This window comes from Genypterus blacodes, unplaced genomic scaffold (genome assembly GCF_046128005.1).
Source record: "Genypterus blacodes isolate CSIRO-AG114 ecotype Tasmania unplaced genomic scaffold, CSIRO-AGI_Gbla_v1 ptg000105l_1, whole genome shotgun sequence".
In the NCBI taxonomy this organism is placed as follows: domain Eukaryota; kingdom Metazoa; phylum Chordata; class Actinopteri; order Ophidiiformes; family Ophidiidae; genus Genypterus; species Genypterus blacodes.
The window spans coordinates 866,777-883,756 of NW_027466909.1; the positions used below are offsets into that span (position 1 = coordinate 866,777).

At 48.6% G+C, this 16,980-nt stretch overlaps 1 protein-coding gene across 3 annotated transcripts; it reads right to left on the bottom strand.

Annotated features, from left to right (window-relative positions):
- Window positions 1-53: 53 nt before the first annotated feature.
- ogdhl (oxoglutarate dehydrogenase L) lies at window positions 54-16,279 on the bottom strand. Of its 3 annotated transcripts, XM_076160335.1 has the most exons (24): window positions 16,169-16,277; window positions 13,748-13,858; window positions 12,583-12,797; window positions 12,175-12,345; window positions 11,254-11,356; window positions 9,956-10,071; window positions 9,684-9,838; window positions 9,446-9,592; window positions 9,279-9,369; window positions 9,013-9,192; window positions 8,804-8,932; window positions 8,543-8,722; window positions 8,071-8,223; window positions 7,104-7,206; window positions 6,838-6,966; window positions 6,197-6,347; window positions 4,050-4,177; window positions 3,790-3,968; window positions 3,609-3,680; window positions 2,841-2,966; window positions 1,947-2,019; window positions 1,686-1,849; window positions 1,449-1,603; window positions 54-1,375 (listed from the first exon to the last, which is right to left on the bottom strand). In XM_076160335.1, exons 3-24 carry the CDS (start codon window positions 12,793-12,795, stop codon window positions 1,252-1,254), a joined length of 3,042 nt encoding a protein of 1,013 aa, XP_076016450.1. In that variant the 5' UTR covers window positions 12,796-12,797; window positions 13,748-13,858; window positions 16,169-16,277; the 3' UTR covers window positions 54-1,251. The 3 variants fall into 3 exon arrangements, with proteins under 3 accessions (XP_076016450.1, XP_076016449.1, XP_076016451.1); XM_076160334.1 differs by lacking the exon at window positions 13,748-13,858 and having other exon boundaries at window positions 16,169-16,279; XM_076160336.1 differs by lacking the exons at window positions 13,748-13,858; window positions 16,169-16,277 and adding an exon at window positions 15,963-16,120.
- Between the last annotated feature and the right edge of the window lie 701 nt (window positions 16,280-16,980).

The following is a 16,980-nucleotide window of genomic DNA, read 5'->3' on the forward strand; positions in this document are numbered from 1 at the left end:
ACACACACACACACACACACACACAGCTTATAAATAAAATATAGTCATCTCAATCCCCTTAAACAGTTTTAATATTTTCTATTTTTCACTTTATTGTTACATTTCACAGTTGCCTCAGCACTAAAGTCACAAATCTGCAGACTTGTGACTCGACTCTGACTTTTGACTTGGGAAATAATGAAAAATAATGCAATTAAAGTCAAATAAAGATTTTGGGAGGGAATTATATCTTTTGGGTATTTTCATCTAATTCTATAATTAAACAGGAAAATCAAAGATAACATTTAAAAAGCTAACACAGGTTGTATAAACTAACATTAAGAATTAGAGTAGAGTGCATTATAACTTGTTTCGGACTTGTGGAGTCTTGACCTTGTGACTTTGTTCCACCTGTGGCATGAACGTGTTAAGGTTGAAAGTATTTCACATTTTAATGTTAAACAGCTATAATATTGTGCTTCATCGGCCAAAACACAATGAAACATGTTGGTTATTGATCACCTGGAGTCTGAACAAACGTTTGAAAAGCTACCTTGATTTTGGCAGAATCCTATCATTATTCCAGTAACAAAGTCAAAAGCTTAAATGATGGAGTCAGTAAAAGTGTGTTTGTGCTTTAGGTGGCTCTAACACACACTCACATTCATGGAGCTTCTCTACGTCGTCTAATAAACTCCTGCATCAACAACATCTGGGGATTTAAATGTGACAGCCAAACATCAAAGCTTTGTCCCACGGCTTTGCTGTGTTTACGTGCGCGTCCCTCAGCTTCCGAAGAGGAAACCGAGCCGTATGTCCTCGGCAGCAAACATGGCCGCTTGTCTCCCTGCCAGCTGGCTCACGTCTCTGGGCGAAGTCAGGCGTGACCGTAAACACAGACGCTCACAGCTTAGACGGCCAAAGCAAACGGAGGAAATCAATCGACCGATTTATTGGACTTCAGTCGTACCTGTGATATGTCAGATCTGCACATTGCGTTGCATAAGTACACCGCTGTGGTGTTTCATGTGCGTCGGACACGATTGCGATATGTTAATATGTTTCTATAGCATTCAGAAGAGCAGCAATGGAGACATCTAGGGTGCTACAGCTGTCAGAGTCAAAGAAACTCATCCAGAATGTCTCAAAGGCTAAAAAAATCTATAAAATGTAGCAAATCTCCAAGTGTGAAAACCTCATAAATAGCTCCTGGTAGTTGGAGATGATACTGCACCTCCGCTCTGCTTCCTGTTTGGGTTTCTCTAAGAGACATTAGAAGTTCCTCCCCTGGAAGGCGCTCAGGTTGAACGCCGTGTCCATGAACCTCTTCAGCTCGTTCAGGTGGGTGGATTTGTTTCCTGTGGCCGTAGCAGCTGCAGGGTCGCGACCCACGTACCTGGAAGACACGCAAACCATTTAGTGGAGTACTCAAACAAATTAATACAAAGAAGAGGAGGAAGAAGAATCACCATATGGGTTTCTTGTTGGCCACAACAGTGAGGAAACGAGGCCGCACGTAGTCATAGTAACCCATGTTCTTGTGCTCCTCCTGACACCACACCAGCTCAGCCTCGCCGTATTTCTCCACCTCGGTTCTGACCAGGTCGAAGGGGAACGGCGAGATCTGAAGGGAGAACACCAGCGTGAATAGTTCAGCAGACAACAACGCAAATCCTTCAGCAGGTCTTGCGTCCGAACGTCCAAACCTGCTCCAGCCTGACGATCGCCACGTCGGCCTCCAGGTTCAGACGTTTCCTCTCCCTCGCCAGCTCGTAGTAGACTTTCCCTGTGCAGAAGACGAGTCGCTTCACCTGACCCGGGCTCTGACTCGCCGGGCTCTCGTCAGGGATCAGACGCTTGAACTTCGTGTCTGAAGACAACAAACGCAAAGACGACACCTTTTCCGTCAAACTAACGACACAACTTTACGCCACACTTTGCCCTCACGGATCCCGGCCTAACTCCACCTTTAGCGAGGTCGTCGAAGCTGGAGCGTGCGTCCGGGTGCCTCAGCAGAGACTTGGGGGTGAAGATGATGAGCTGCGAAAGAAAGCAAAGAAGTTTGAGTCAACGAGCGACGCCTTCATCCGCGTCTTTACCCTAGAGAGGAAAGTTTCCAATCCCCTTCCGTGCTAATTTGTGGCCGCCGTGTAACACGCAACACCAGCGCTGGGAAAACAAAACATTTTCTCCAAACAATCAAATAAATAAAATCCTCTGCTGCTCGACCAAGCACGTCCATAATTTCAGAGTTGTTCATCGAAAGCAGAACATATTATCCCCTGATGGCCCGCGGCTCTAATTTGCTCAGGAAGTCGTTCTCTCATGCTCCACAAAGCATCGCATTTATGTGCAACAGGGGATCAGTTAAGACATTCAGTGTGGCTGAAGACTGAGACTGTAAAAAGAGGTGTGTGTGTGTGTGTGTGTGTGTGTGCGCACTCAAAACTTTATGCCTCTACTTTGTAATTAAGTTAGATAAATACCTTAAGTAGCCTGAGCCACGTCTTCTCCAAAACCCTGTCACGCCGTTTGAGACGCTGTATGAGTTTGACCCCGATTTGACCTCAAATTCGGTTACGATTGATCAATTCAAGGAGAATTTTAGCCTAATCAGATGTGGTTTGACGTGCAGCTGGGGAAGTTTTGATGACTCACACTCGCTAGCAGGGGAGTGAGCGCATGGTGTGTGTGTGTGTGTGTGTGTGTGGGGGAATGGATGGGCAGTGACAGGTTGAGAGCACAGGCTGAAGCTTGAGGAAGAGGCCCAGTGGAGAATGTGTGTGAGATCGGGTCAACCGACTCATCAACTGATTTAGGACGAATCGCTGATGCGTGTTTGTTAAGTTGGGCCACATTACCGGTTTCCTGAAGGGCAGCAGGATCTGCCGGCGCAGCACGTGACAGTAGTTTGCAGGCGTGGAGCAGTTCACCACGATCCAGTTACACTCACACAGCTGCTGGACCTCAAAGTCTCCAACAAACTCCTGCAGAAGAAAGGAAGGACAGAGAGATCAGGAGAGGATTCATGTTTACGAAAATAAATCCAACTTCACGTTTGGACAAAAGTAAAATAATGTCTCTCTGTTTCACACACACACGAACACACACACACACACTCACACAGGGCGAGAGAGAGAGAACGTTAATCAGTTAGTATTCTCCCACTAATAGTTTGATCAATATCCCATTTGAAGATGAATCTGTGGGCTTCTGCTGATGCAGCCCGCTGAGGTTTCCCCTCTCAAACCTTCCTGCACCCTTGGGACTCGACTTATCGCTGCACTCAGTGATGAAGAGCCGTTTCTGCTCCAGACAGACGGGCCTCGGTGCCATCACTTAGAGCGCTGGTGTCGTCAGCGTGACTCATTAGGAGACGGACATATTGGAGGCTTAACGGCTGCAGAGTAGATCCTGTTTCTTGGAAATGTGTCGCTAAATGACCTCCATTGTTAAATTGACGATCGATTAAATTGAGCCGGCAAGGCCGAAGAAGACACTTCCAAGAAATCATGGAACACATTTACTCTCCTGTCGGGTCGGATGAGCTGCGTGGGAAGAAGCAAACTTCTCCCTTTACTCTTTATCAGGGGGAATCTTGTTTTAATGTTATTTTCCTTTTAACGTACAGGGAAGTGATCGGGGTCGTCTTTGCTCATCTGCAGGAAGCGTTCGGGTCGAGCTGAGGAATGTTCTGGACCCTGAGGATAAAAGCATAGAGGAAGAATTCACTCCCAACCAAAGTGGCAAACATGCATCTGGTACTTTAAAGATGAAATCCTTGTGTTTCCTCCTCCTCCTCCTCCTCACCATTCCCTCCATGCCGTGTGGCAGCAGCAGGACGATGCCGTTGTTGCGGACCCACTTGGCCTGACCCGGGCTGATGAACTGGTCGATGATGCACTGGGCCGTGTTGTGAAAGTCTCCAAACTGGGCCTCCCACAGGATCAGAGCGTTGGGACTCGCCATGGCAAAGCCCAGCTCAAAACCTGGGAGTCAACGGCAACCACCATCATCACCATCATCATCAGAAACTAAGCAGAAAGTGACTCGCTGTGCTTTATTCTTACCGAGGACGCCGTACTCTGATAAGGAGCTGTTGCAGACGGTGTAAGGAGCCTGGTCTGGCCACAGGTGGTTCATGGGAACACAGAAGTGCCGGTCCACCTCCTGGTCATGGAGAACATGATGACGATGACTACAAGACAAGAGCGTGGCATGGAGAGGAAAGAGCCAAACAGAAACAATCATTCACAGAATCGGAAGAAGTTTTTGTTGTTTAAAGTTGTAACAAAGAAGAAAAATAACAAGGACTGACAGCTCATATTCAGCAAACAAAACCTTTATTACACCTGAAACAGTGTGTTTTCACTCACTGTGCACATTGGTTGAGGCTGATCTATGTTATTTTGCACTGTAACAATGGTGTGTTGGCACGTTAATGAAGGAGTTCTCCCTCAGACTCCATGGCAGGCAGAAGCTCTGAGACGTTTGGGAACCAGCGGGCTGTGCAGGACGCCACACTAAGCCGTCTTAAACGATGATGCTGCAAACAAGTAGGTGACAGGGATTTGTCAAGAGATTCCAGGGCACAGCAGAGGATGCTGGGTAAAAAAAAGGGACCGACGGGAGCGAAGAGCCGAGGGTTAACGAGCTCTGCCAGTCCAAACGCAGGGCTCAGCCGCCACAACCGGCACGAAGAGACACAATCGCCTAAACCCCCTTTAACATTACTCTAATGATGTCTACACACACACACACAGTGGATGGTCGAAGGGAAAAGCCTGAGGAAATAACCAAAACTGATTGATTGTTATCTGAAATATTACGGCCTAAACAACGAGGCAACCACGACTCAGATCTGTGAATGTTCCCAAACATTACTACAGCAGAATGAGGGCAGAGCCGTTTCATCCTTTACTCTACATTTGTGGGATATTAACCTCTTTTTCATAAGATCCTTTGATGTGAGAACCAAATTAAGATCAATCCTTGCTAATTCCATGCTAATTGAGGGAACACACACACACACACACACACACACAGAGCACACACACACACACACCATCTTAATCCAAGGACGTCCCCCAGAAACCTCACACAGCAGAGAGCTCTTACTCTGGGATTGCCTCATAAACTGTGTCCCCACCTCTCCACACACACACACACACACACACACACACACACACACACACACACACACACACACACACACACACACACACACACACACACACACACACACACACACACACACACACACCTCTCTTCTGCCTGGGGGCCCCATTAGTCAGGGAAAAGGGGGCGCACACACACACCACACCCCAACGCCGAGACGACTGAATCCATTAGTCCACGCCGTTACGTACGTCACAGAAACACAAGCAGGCCGCTCGACTGTGACGCGCCAATATGCTCGCTGCCTCAGAACCATGAGGGGCAGAAGGGGGGAGGAAGAGGAGGTGAGGAAGAGGCGGGGGGCGATGATGAGGAGCAGCGGAAAACTACAACTTTACTTTAGTTTCCATGGTGTGTTTAGTGGATTAGAGTAAACAACAGGTGATCTGTGGACGGGGAGGGGCGGGGCCTGTGTGTCGGCACGAGAAGGATGCTGGTTAGTGAGCGTGATGTATGGGGCTGCGAGCCTGCGGGGGGATGGGGGAGCTGGCGGAGAGATGACAGATGAGACAGGCGCGCAGTAAAAAGGGCGGGGCCGGGGGTGAGGTGCTGGCTTCGTTCATGTGTCACCCGTTCCCTCCGCGCCATGACAACGCCATGTGTGCTCTGCTGTTCCCAGGAGACGGCGCTGACGTCTTCGCTCTGTCACACTCGCCGAGGCCCCCGCGACCCGGCACCCGTTACTTCACGGAGCGTGTCCGGGAGCTCCTCGCCCTTTCACTCGCCGCCGCGCACGCCGTCCTCCGTGTGCTCGCAAATGTGTCAATTTGGTTTCAAAACAAGACGTCTCTGTCAGTTTGGGGGCGGAGTCTTGCGAACTCATGTCACCATACAGTATGCAGAGATAAGAGCAGCACAGCGAGCAGATAATGAGCTTTGAAGGAGCCGCACACACACTCTATACACACTTCCATGTTCTTGTTGTCATTTACTGGCCTTAATGAGCAAAACAGCCCTCTCTTTTGCTGTGCACACTGAGTGAAAACAGACAATTTTTAGGGATCTGCCTCTTTATGTCTGGTAATGTTTTGGAGCTCACCTGAAGGTCCCTCGCTCCACATCCTGCCCGCTCAGCCTCACATGGATGCCGTCTCTAAGCAGGGAGCCGAAGGCCAAGTACTCGCCCAGAGCCCAGTCCACCTGCCGACTCTTCACCAGGTCGGCCCGGCCACGCAGGATACGGGACACGCCTGGAGAACACACACACACACACACACACACACACACACACACACACACACACACACACACACACACACACACACACACACACACACACACACACGAGAAGCGAGGAAGGGGGGACAAACATAAAAAGAAGCGATACCTTAGGAGTGGCACTGGGGAGACGGAGAGAGAGGCGTAAAAAGCAATGGACTGGTGTTCTGTACTGTAAATAAAGTTAAACACCCTGGTGGCAGCCTGAGCGGCGGCTGCCTGCACCTCAGCAGCTGTGCGAGCAGACGCCTGCTGTTAGGATGGGATGTGTTTACAGGTGAACTGCTTTAATCGACTTCCTTAAGCTCACGCCGTAAAAACAAAGCAATAAAAGGAAGGAAATGACAGCAGCTCCTCCTGATACTGGTATTCATCTGGATAATGAACACTTCTGTCTCATTCAGGAGCACACACACTGTTTCGCAGCGTCTACGGTGTGTCGCGCGGCGCACACACACTCACCAGGGTGGACATTGAAGCCTTCCAGAGGCACCGAGCTGGCCGCCTGGCCGATGTGCAGCAGGACCTCCTCCTCCAGGCCTGTGGGGGGGTAGCTGCTGCTCCTGGGCTCGCCCTCGGCTGTGAAGAAGTCTGAAGTAACGCACAGATAAGGAATCAGATCAAGGAATGCATGGCCACAACGTTAGACACCATCTTTAGACACCTTGGTGTTTATGCACACTTGTGTCCACCACTGCATGACCACAAAATGATGAAATGTCTTCTACCAGGCCAAGGAGAGTCCAGCCAGTGACGGATGTGTAAGATTTTCTCATCCTTGGAGCTGGCGTACTCTTCCTCGCATATCTTGTCATATTTGGCGACTTCTTCCTGCAGCCAGAGGAGCAAAGCCATACGACACATGATGTACAGTAGGTTTAACTTCATTAAAGACTACAGCTGAGAGAGAGGGAGAGGGGGGGAGAGAGAGGGAGAAAGAGAGAGAGAGAGAGCGAGAGGGAAAGAGAGAGAGAAAGAGGGAGAGAGAGGGGGGAAAAGAGAGTGAGAAAGAGGGAGAGAGAGAGAGAGAGAGAGAGGGAGAGGGAGAGAGAGAGAAAGAGGGGAAGAGAGAGAGAAAGAGAGAGAGGGATAGGGAGAGAGGGAGAGAGAGAGAGAGAGAGAGAGAGAGAGAGAGAGAGAGAGAGAGAGAGAGAGCGAGAGAGAGAGAGAGAGAGGGAAAGAGAGAGAGAAAGAGGGAGAGAGAGAGGGGGAGAGAGAGGCAGTAATGGTTCACCACTTTACAAATGTTTTTTTTGCGAGTTTCTAAATAGCCGACCACATAATAGAAAACCATGTCCATCAAACGGCGAGCAGCAGCAGCGTGTGGAGATTCTGCATTATTTTTCTGACACTCTGGTATAAAACGATGAATGCTGCGATCACAGTTTACGTTTTGGATGAAGAAATTGAGTGATTTCCCAGTAAACAGCAGCTGAACCTGGAGACGGCTTCAGCTTCATTCAGCGCTGTATAAACTGTACGTGAGGGATTGTGAGGCCGTGTGATTAAACTGAGGCAGTAAATTGAAACTCAAACCGCAGCACTGCTGGCACGACACATTCGCTCGCAGGCCGGGGTAATATTTAAGGATGATTTAACGCGCCGCGTCCGGCAGACAGCGATACAAATAAAATTGCGTACGGCCGCGGCTACAAATATATATTTAACAAGAGCGGAAAGCTTTAGATCACAAACCTCAAATTCCTGCAGTGTCACGACTCCCTCGCCGATGAGTTTGTCAGAGTATTTCTTCAGCACGTGCTCCTGCCGACGGATCTGCTTGTACATCAGCGGCTGTGTGAACATGGGCTCGTCCATCTCGTTATGGCCAAAACGTCGGTAGCACACCTATGGAGAGACAAAGACACAGACACAGACACACACGGGATCATAGTTTTGAAGTTATTACACTTTGTTTACATCATGTTTAGGCCCTAGACAACCATTCAGACTACTTGTCCTGCCACTAGCTTTTTCACTACATGACAGCAGACAGTACAGCCAGTCTTCAAACCTAAACACTCACTCCCACTGGACCTGGTGGTCAGAAAGTGATTTTCAGATGGCCGCCATGTTTATCCAGGCATAGACGAGTGCCGAGCAGGTCTACAAACACGCAACTAGCTAGCTATCTCCATCCCTCCAGCACACCTGGCCTTTTACTAACCAGGTCGATGACGACGTCCTTGTTGAAAGTGCTCCTCCACTCTGCAGCCACCTGACACACGTACATGACAGCCTCGGGGTCGTCGGCGTTCACGTGGAAGATGGGCGCGTTGACGACCCGAGCCACGTCGGTCGGGTAGGGAGAGGAACGGGCCATGCGAGGGTCTGTGGTGAAACCGATCTGAGAGAGACCACCGATATAATACAGTCAAGTTCCAGAGGGATATTCAATATATAATACTTGATGTTCTACCCTTAGTACCTGATTGTTGACCACCACGTGGATCGTACCATGTGTGGTGTAGGAGGGGAGCTCACTCAGATGGATGGTCTCATAAACCACTCCTTGTCCAGCAAAAGCAGCGTCTCCGTGTATCAAGATGGACATGACCTGACAAGACCAGACCAATGCCTCAGGATCGGATAGCATGTTGTACATTTACTGTACACGACAAATAAAATAAGTGTTACCTTCTTCCCCTGAGCATCTCCTCTGTAGAATTGTTCGGCCTTGGCTTTGCCCTGCACCACGGGGTCCACCGCCTCCAGGTGGGAGGGGTTTGCCATGAGGGACAGCGTCATGTCCTTGCCTGTCTCACGGTTTATCCTCTCATGGTACATCCCCAGGTGGTATTTGACGTCCCCCGAGCCCTAAGAGGAGAAATCCAGAGGAAATAAGGCACCAGAGTCTCCATGATCTTCTCTCCAGCATTTTCTGGTCTTAACGGTTTTCATACCTCATCTGCTGCCTCTAGTTTGGGGTCAAATTGGCAGAAGATCTGATCCAAGTCCTTGCGGATCACATTGGCCAAGACATTCAATCGACCCCTGGAGGAAACATTAATAAGTTCTACATCCACTGTGAATCAAAGTATTTGTTTGTATTACAGTTATAACAAAGTACCGGTGAGGCATCCCCATGATCACACTCTCAATGCCAGCGGCGCTCGACTTGTCAATGATGGTTTTCAGAGCAGGGATGAGCACTTCACAGCCTTCCAGACCAAATCGTTTCTCTGAAGACCACTTCCTGGCCAGGAAGTCCTCAAACCTAAAGACAGACAGATCTGAGGTTATTGATTGATGAGAGCAATGACTTAAACAGAAGCACAGAGTGTGTTAGATGTTTCTCCATAGCTGACCGTGTGGATCTGACGAGCCGAGCCAGCAGCGTTCTCTTCTCTGCGTTGGTGAACCGCATGATTCCGGGAGTTTCAAATTTCTGCCGGATCCACTGACACTGTTTGACGTTGTTGATGAACATGAACTCGACCCCCACGTGACCGCAGTATACCGCCTGCAGAGGAAGAGGTAGAGGGAAAGAATGTAGAGGGAAACGTCATAGTGGGAAACAACCTCCCCCTTTCACACACACACACACACACAAGAAAATGCAGACGCCACAACAACACACCTCTAGCCTGCGTATGATCTCCGTCAGGGGCAGAGTGGTCTCGCCTCCTCCGATGAAGGTGGTGGAGGGCAGCCGGAAGCGTTTATCCAAATCCGACTCATCCAGACCATAAAACCCTTAGATACCAACACAGGGAAAACAGCTTTGATCAAGAATGTCTACCTATAAATCAGTTTTGAATCTTCATCCCTCAACTATATGTGCTGTCAATCATGTCTCATATTCTCAGGTGGGAGGAGTAGTGGAGGCGGTATAAGGTTCTGCTCACTCTGCTTTAACTCAACATTTTGACCAGTGGGCATCATTGACATGAGGGTCCAAACTGGGAGGAAGAAGGAAAGCTGGGATAGAAAATGATCCAAGACGCAGCAGATAAATCCCACCTAAGAGAGCTGCTCAGGCTCAAAACCCCGGGCCACATAAGAGGAGACAGGTGCAAATCATATTAGGGCCAGCAGCAAAGACAAAGGGGGCCCAGAATAGACTGGTGTAGTATCAGCAGAGCAAATAAGAGGCGGGCGAGGCCGTCATTAGCTTTCATTAGCTGGCTCAGGGCCTGGTGACAATACATAACGCCAAGCCACGTCCTGACACAACTGATCACCGATAACGGCGGCCAACAGGAACACAACCCCCCCCCCTCTCCATCCACCCCCACCCCCCTCCTCTTTACGAGCTATTACAGTAGACTTCGATCGGTCTCTAAGGCCGACCCGCATCGCTCGACCCTCAGTCCGCTAAATGAAATGGAGAATGACAGCGGCTCGGCCTGAGATTAATGACGGCATTAGGCAGGCAGGCAGGCCGAGCCGCGCACGGACGCAGCAGAGAACAAGAATAGCACTGATCAGCTACACAGGCCTGGACCGGAGGAGGTGTGTGTGTCATGTATGTGTGTGTGAGTGTGTGATCAGTGTGTGAGGCCCCAAATGGACACCAACAGGTTTAGGAGACAACAAGGCCATCACGTTTCAACAGAACAAGAATGACAATCTCTCCTCACATCACCGTGTTTGGGTGAAAGACTTCATATCTCAGGCATTTGCATTATTTCACAGCAGAACTTAAGATTTCATTCTGAACTCTAGACAAAGTTGGAGATAAAAGGATGCTCACACTCATGAATAACTCCAACTGTGGGGATTTTTATTATAAAACCAGAAATATTGTATCACAGGGACGTTGCTCATGTGTTTAATATTACACTGAATCTTTCTTCCTCTGGCCACAATTAGGATTGTGTATGTGTGTGTTTGTTTGTGTGTGTCTTGTCTTTAGGATGGAGTTGGGAGCTTCACCTAGTTTATCGATACTGGTGATCAGGTCAGAGGGAACAAAGCTGTCCAGGTCAGCTTCCAGGATTCCCAGCGGGTCCAACTGGGCAACATGGTGACCGCGAATCTATACAGCCGGACAGGAAGAGAAGAGCGTAAAGGGAGAAGAAGAGGAAGAGGAGGTGGAGAGTGACAGGCGGGAGAGGAAGAGAGGAAAGAAGAATACTGTCATGATAACGACGATAAACAGCTGGAGAACGAGCCGATGTTCAGGAACGGGTCGACCTTAGTGAGGAGATAAGTCTCAGGGGAGCAATTGTGTTTGAAAGCAAGCAAGCAAACACACACACAGACACACACACAAGGATTTGCAACAAGGAGGGTATCAAGTGGACACCTTTGCCAAAACACAGAATTTAATAAATCCCTGTGATAGCTCTCTGGATTTAATTGAGGGCGAGGGGAAATGTTACCACCTGTTTTGCTTAAGCAGTCTCTTTGATATTTCCATTTTCAGAAAGAAGCCGGGCTAAGTAGGTTAGAGTTAATCTTGCAAAATTGCGTAACCCCAACAGCGGCAAACAAATCGTGCTTTCCCTCCTAAGACGCACAGCAGAACAGATACAAAGCTCCGGCTGCCCATCGCTCGCTGTTCTGCCGAGGCAAGAGAGGTTTATGGGATACATTTTTCACACACACACACACACACACACACACACACACACACACACACACACACACACACACACACACACACACACACACATCGATGCAAACATTCAGCCAGCCGCTTGTGGCTCAGGGTGGAAGAGACGGACAGAAAGAGGGGCAGACACACTGACAGATAGGCAGGGGGCGAGATGGAAAGACAGAGAGAGTGTGTGTGTGTGTGTGTGTGTGTGTGTGTGTGTGTGTGTGTTCATCACAGCTGGTAATCTGGAGTACCTGGTAGGCTCTAATGAGTGTGTGCACAGCCAGGTGGTCCTCCACCACTTTCTGTGCCATGCCAGGAGCCTGGGACAGAGCTCGGCCCTGCAGCAGAGTGGAGGGACGTCCCTCACCCGTCTCACCAGACGGACCGGAGGCCTGCATGCTACGGAAGTACGCATCCCAGGACTGGAAGGAGCGGGAAAACAACAGATCAGTGAGAGGAAGAGCTGAGGTTTACTGAGTTATAAATCAGGTCTGAGTTCTTGCTTTTACGTTTGAGGGACACAATGTGAAGGAAAGTTTAAGAAAGATCCAGACTGCAGGTATGTTGGCCCGAGACATCCCAGTGTCTCCTCCCCAAAGGACAAAGAGGACGTGTGTGTGTGTGTCTTCTCTCTGTCTTTGAGGCACACATTCTGTCACCTGATGGACGTTGGTGTGATCCTCAAGCCAGGCAAAGTACATCTCCTCCACATAGCTGGAGCTGCCGGCCACAGCTGGGAGGAGCGGTGCAGCTTCAGAGGAGCAGCGTCTCCTGCCGCCAGCCCAGCGCCAGGCCGTCCCCACCCCGGACCCCTGCAGCCACCGGCTCCCCCCGACCCTCAGGACTCCCACCAGCGCCCGGAAATGACTCATGGCTGAGAGGAAAAGACAGGAAGCTGAGATGATGTCTGATTGTTACAGTAACACACTGAAGAAGAGACAAGTGGCTCAAAATGTAACACATTTCTACATGTTTATTTATTCTTGCCTGTGTGTTTCTATATTGTAGAGTTAAGTTCATTTATAGATTTTTTCAAAGGAAGTGTGTGTGCGCTATTATTTCGCAAAAACAAAATGGCTTTATTAAAGGGCGACAATATATTTATTTTTTCAATATTATCCACTCCTCTCACTCCGTAACCTCACCAGAGATTGTAATCTCCCTGGACGCTGAAAAAGCCTTCAACAGGGTAGAATGGGAATACCTATTTGCAGTACTGAAGCAATTTGGCTTCGGAAACAAATTCAGCAGCTGGATCAGATTATTATACTCATCACCACAGGCCAGTGTCCACACAAACAATATTCGTTCAGACTACTTCACACTACAACGGGGGACCCGCCAGGGCTGCCCCCTATCTCCACTCCTCTTTGCCCTGGCCATCAAACCATTGGCCATCTCATTACAATCTTCCACTCTCTTTAAAGGCGTTATCCGTAATGGCATCCAACACAGACTATCGCTATATGCGGATGACCTGTTGCTCTACCTAACTGACCCCATATCTAGACTTCCAGCTGTCCTGTCCATCCTTGACACATTCAGCAGTTTCTCTGGCTACAAAATCAAAATCTCTAAGAGCGAGTGTTACCCCATTAACACTTTAAGTTTGCAACTCTGCCAAACAGACCTCCCCTTTAACCTCAGTAGCTCGGGGTTTAAGTATCTCGGCATCAATGTGACCAATCTGACCTCCTACCCGCCAACTTTACCGTGCTCACTTCAACCCTGAAAACTGACTTCCTTAGATAGAACAGTTTGCCGCTCTTCTTAATTGGGAAAATAAACGTTATCAAAAGGAACGTTCTGCCAAGATTCCTTTACCTGTTTCAATCTCTTCCTCTATTCCTTCCGAAACTCTTCTTTGACTCTTTAGACAAAATGATCAGCGCCTTCATCTGGGGTGCGAAGCCTCCAAGGATCCGCAAACCACTACTACAAAGATGTAAGTTCAGTGGGGGTCTCGCCCTGCCAAATCTCGAATCCTATTACTGGGCATTCCACATTGACAAACTCCGCTACTGGGTGAATTCTCCTGAGCTACCTTGGTGCAGGCTTGAAGCCCAATCGTGCTACTTCCCCTCCTCCGCCACCGCCCTGATCTACTCGTCCCTCCCAACCAAGATCTCCCAATTCACTAAACACCCCGTTGTTCGTAATACTCTAATGATTTGGTACCAATTTAGGAAACACTTTAAATTCGTAAACGCCTCCCCCCTGGGTCCAGTACGCAATAATCACCTGTTCCCGCCTTCATTCTTGGACTCTTCCTTCTCAGCATGGCACCACCAAGGCATACAATGTTTCCTTGACCTGTACTCTGAGGGCAGTTTTAACAGCTTCTCCAAGCTGTCAACTCAACACAGACTACCTGCTAACCAATTATTTAAGTACCTGCAAATCAGACACTTTGCCTGCAGCCAATTCCAAAACTTCCCCTCCCCTCAACTCATGTGGGAAGACCTGCTATCGTTCAGGGCCCCCCCAAGTGGGACCATATCTGAGATTTACAGCCGTATTCTGGACCTCGGGGACCTATCTAACTCGAAAACACGGGCTGCTTGGGAGACTGAACTCAAACTCCATCTGGACATAGACTGGTGGGACGTTATCACACGCAATCTGCACTCTGCCTCATCCTGTGCCCGTCTCGCTCTCATCCAGTTCAAGGTCGTGCACAGGGTCCACTTCTCTAAAGCCAGATTGGCCGAAATGTACACAGACGTGGATGACAAATGTAATAGATGTTCGATGCCTCACTGTAACTTAAGCCACATGTTGCCCCAGGCTCTTCAACTACTGGGCGGGTTACTTCAACATACTGTCCACCATATTGGGAATACAAATTCAACCCTCCCCTTATATTGCCATCTTCGGTACTCCATATGACCTACACCGTTTTAACACCCCACAAAAGGAAATCATCATGTTCACCTCTTTGCTTGCCAGGTGACGCCTGCTCCTACATTGGAAATCCCTCACCTCTCCCTCTATTTCGCAATGGCTTAAGGATACAATGTACTTTCTTAGACTCGAGAAAATCAAATACACTATGAGGAACCACACTGATAAATTCTATCAGAGATGGCAACCTTTCCTCTCCTATTTCACAGACCTACAGGCTATGCCACACCAGTGACTGATTACCAGAACACAGATCAGTTCCTTTTTATTTTATTTTATCATTTTATTTTGCATTTCAGGCAGTCCAGGGGTGTGTGAATACGGGGTTGTATGACTGTGGGGTTGGGTGGGGTTTCGGGGTGGGATGCCGTCTCTCTGGTTCTTTCCTTTCCTGTTTGTTTCTCCCCTATCTCTCTCTCTCTCTATCACAACCTATGATGCGATTTGTACTAGCCTACATTGCTGTTTGACATCATCCTGTATGTTCTGTATGTACCCTATGACATCATTGCAACTCCAGCCCACTTGTACTCTACCTCAGGGTCTATGTATAAAGTTCAACAACATCGAGGGATATCACAACCTTCCTCCCTTCTCTCTATCTCTCTCTCTCCTCTTTCCCCTCTTTCTATACAAAAAATGATCTCTGAAATACCCTACACCTTTATGCACAATGTCATGTACAATATCTGCTTCAATAAAAACAAATTGCAAAAAAAAGGTAGTGTGTGTGGCCTAGATCCAGACACTGTTTTTGCTGTTTTCCAGAATGACTGCACATATATAGGTCATCGTGATCCTTGCAAAATCCTGCATGGACGTTGTGTCATTCTTGTTGTTTATCAGTCGTGGATTCAGCTGTGACTTAAAGCTGCGCAGAGGTCAGACGCACAAACTGTATTTACGCACCAGAGAGCAGCGGGATGCGCAGAGAAACACGCGTTAACTCTTAAATTCACGTCCAAGGCGTTTATTTTGGAAAGATCCCAGGTTGTGTCGCACTAAGCGTGGATGTTACAGAATCAGACCGTCCGGACTCAGCGCGGCTCCGGCGGCCTGACTGCGCGAACTTCCTGCGTCTATGAACCCGCACGTCTCCGCTAACAACGCGCCGCGTCTCCGCCGTCTTCCTCACCTGTCGCCGCGGGCAGAACGCGTTAAGGCTCCTCAGGCTGCAGCAGCGACTCTCCGTCTCTTTCCGCTCTGTCGCGGCCGCCTGCGCCTCTAATCCCTCAACGTCAAAATAATCCTGATAATCTCTGCAGCTCCGCGTTACTGGCGTCACGTAAACGAGACAAGAGGTTTATAAACGTCACATTCAGGCTGAGTCTTCACATTTACCTTTAAAAACACCGGCGCCTCTTTGACTTCACCGTCATCTCCCCGGTGTTCGGTGCGACAGGTGGCCGTGAAGGTGACGCGCGTCCGAGCGCAGCCGCCTCAGACACGCCCCCTGCCTGCGTTGGGCCCCTAGGTGCGCGTGGTGCCCAGGTAACCAGCAACACAACAACACAAAGTGCAAAGCAAAAGGGAAGGAACTTCATCTAAAAGTGGAGATAAATCAAAACAAATCATGCTTAGACCAACAAACTAAATGAGGATAAAACAAAATACAGTTTATATTAAACTATCCACAAAAACAAAGCTATATCATAGCAACCATGCGAAAAAAGGCTACTGATAAAAACTTATGATGCATGAGTGTTTGTGTTTACTACTTTGTTGTACCTTTGCACTGGACATTCCTATTGCACACCCAGTGGAGGGGGAATCTCTCTTTGAAATGCCTCTTCCGAATCTCCAAACATCATTTCCTTCGAGTGAACTTTTAAGTACAATTAAAATCGATAAGTATAAAAGTTAATGTGGAAAATTACAGCCTGTGTTTAACTAAATGATGACAGTGATCAATTCTGTCACATCAGATTAGTCTCTTTACTCCTGTCAGTTCTATGAGCCCCCCCCTCCACACACACACACTCCTCCCCCGCCCACTCTCCTCATCAAGCAAGGCATCATTTTTCAGTCCCAGTTAAATCATACATATGTCTTTCCCTGCAGTGTTAATTATATAAGCCAATTAAACTTTTATAAAGGCTGAGCATGAGTCATTAGAGCAAGTGGTTTCAGATTAATGGGCTTCTATCATGAGT

Coding starts and splice junctions, on each gene's coding strand:
- ogdhl (XM_076160334.1), bottom strand. CDS start 12,795: ATGAGTCATTTCCGGGCGCTGGTGGGAGTCCTGAGGGTCGGGGGGAGC. Junction 3,681..3,789: donor CACACGGCATGGAGGGAATG/GTGAGGAGGAGG, acceptor TTTTATCCTCAG/GGTCCAGAACATTCCTCAGC. Junction 1,604..1,685: donor CGATCGTCAGGCTGGAGCAG/GTTTGGACGTTC, acceptor TTCTCCCTTCAG/ATCTCGCCGTTCCCCTTCGA.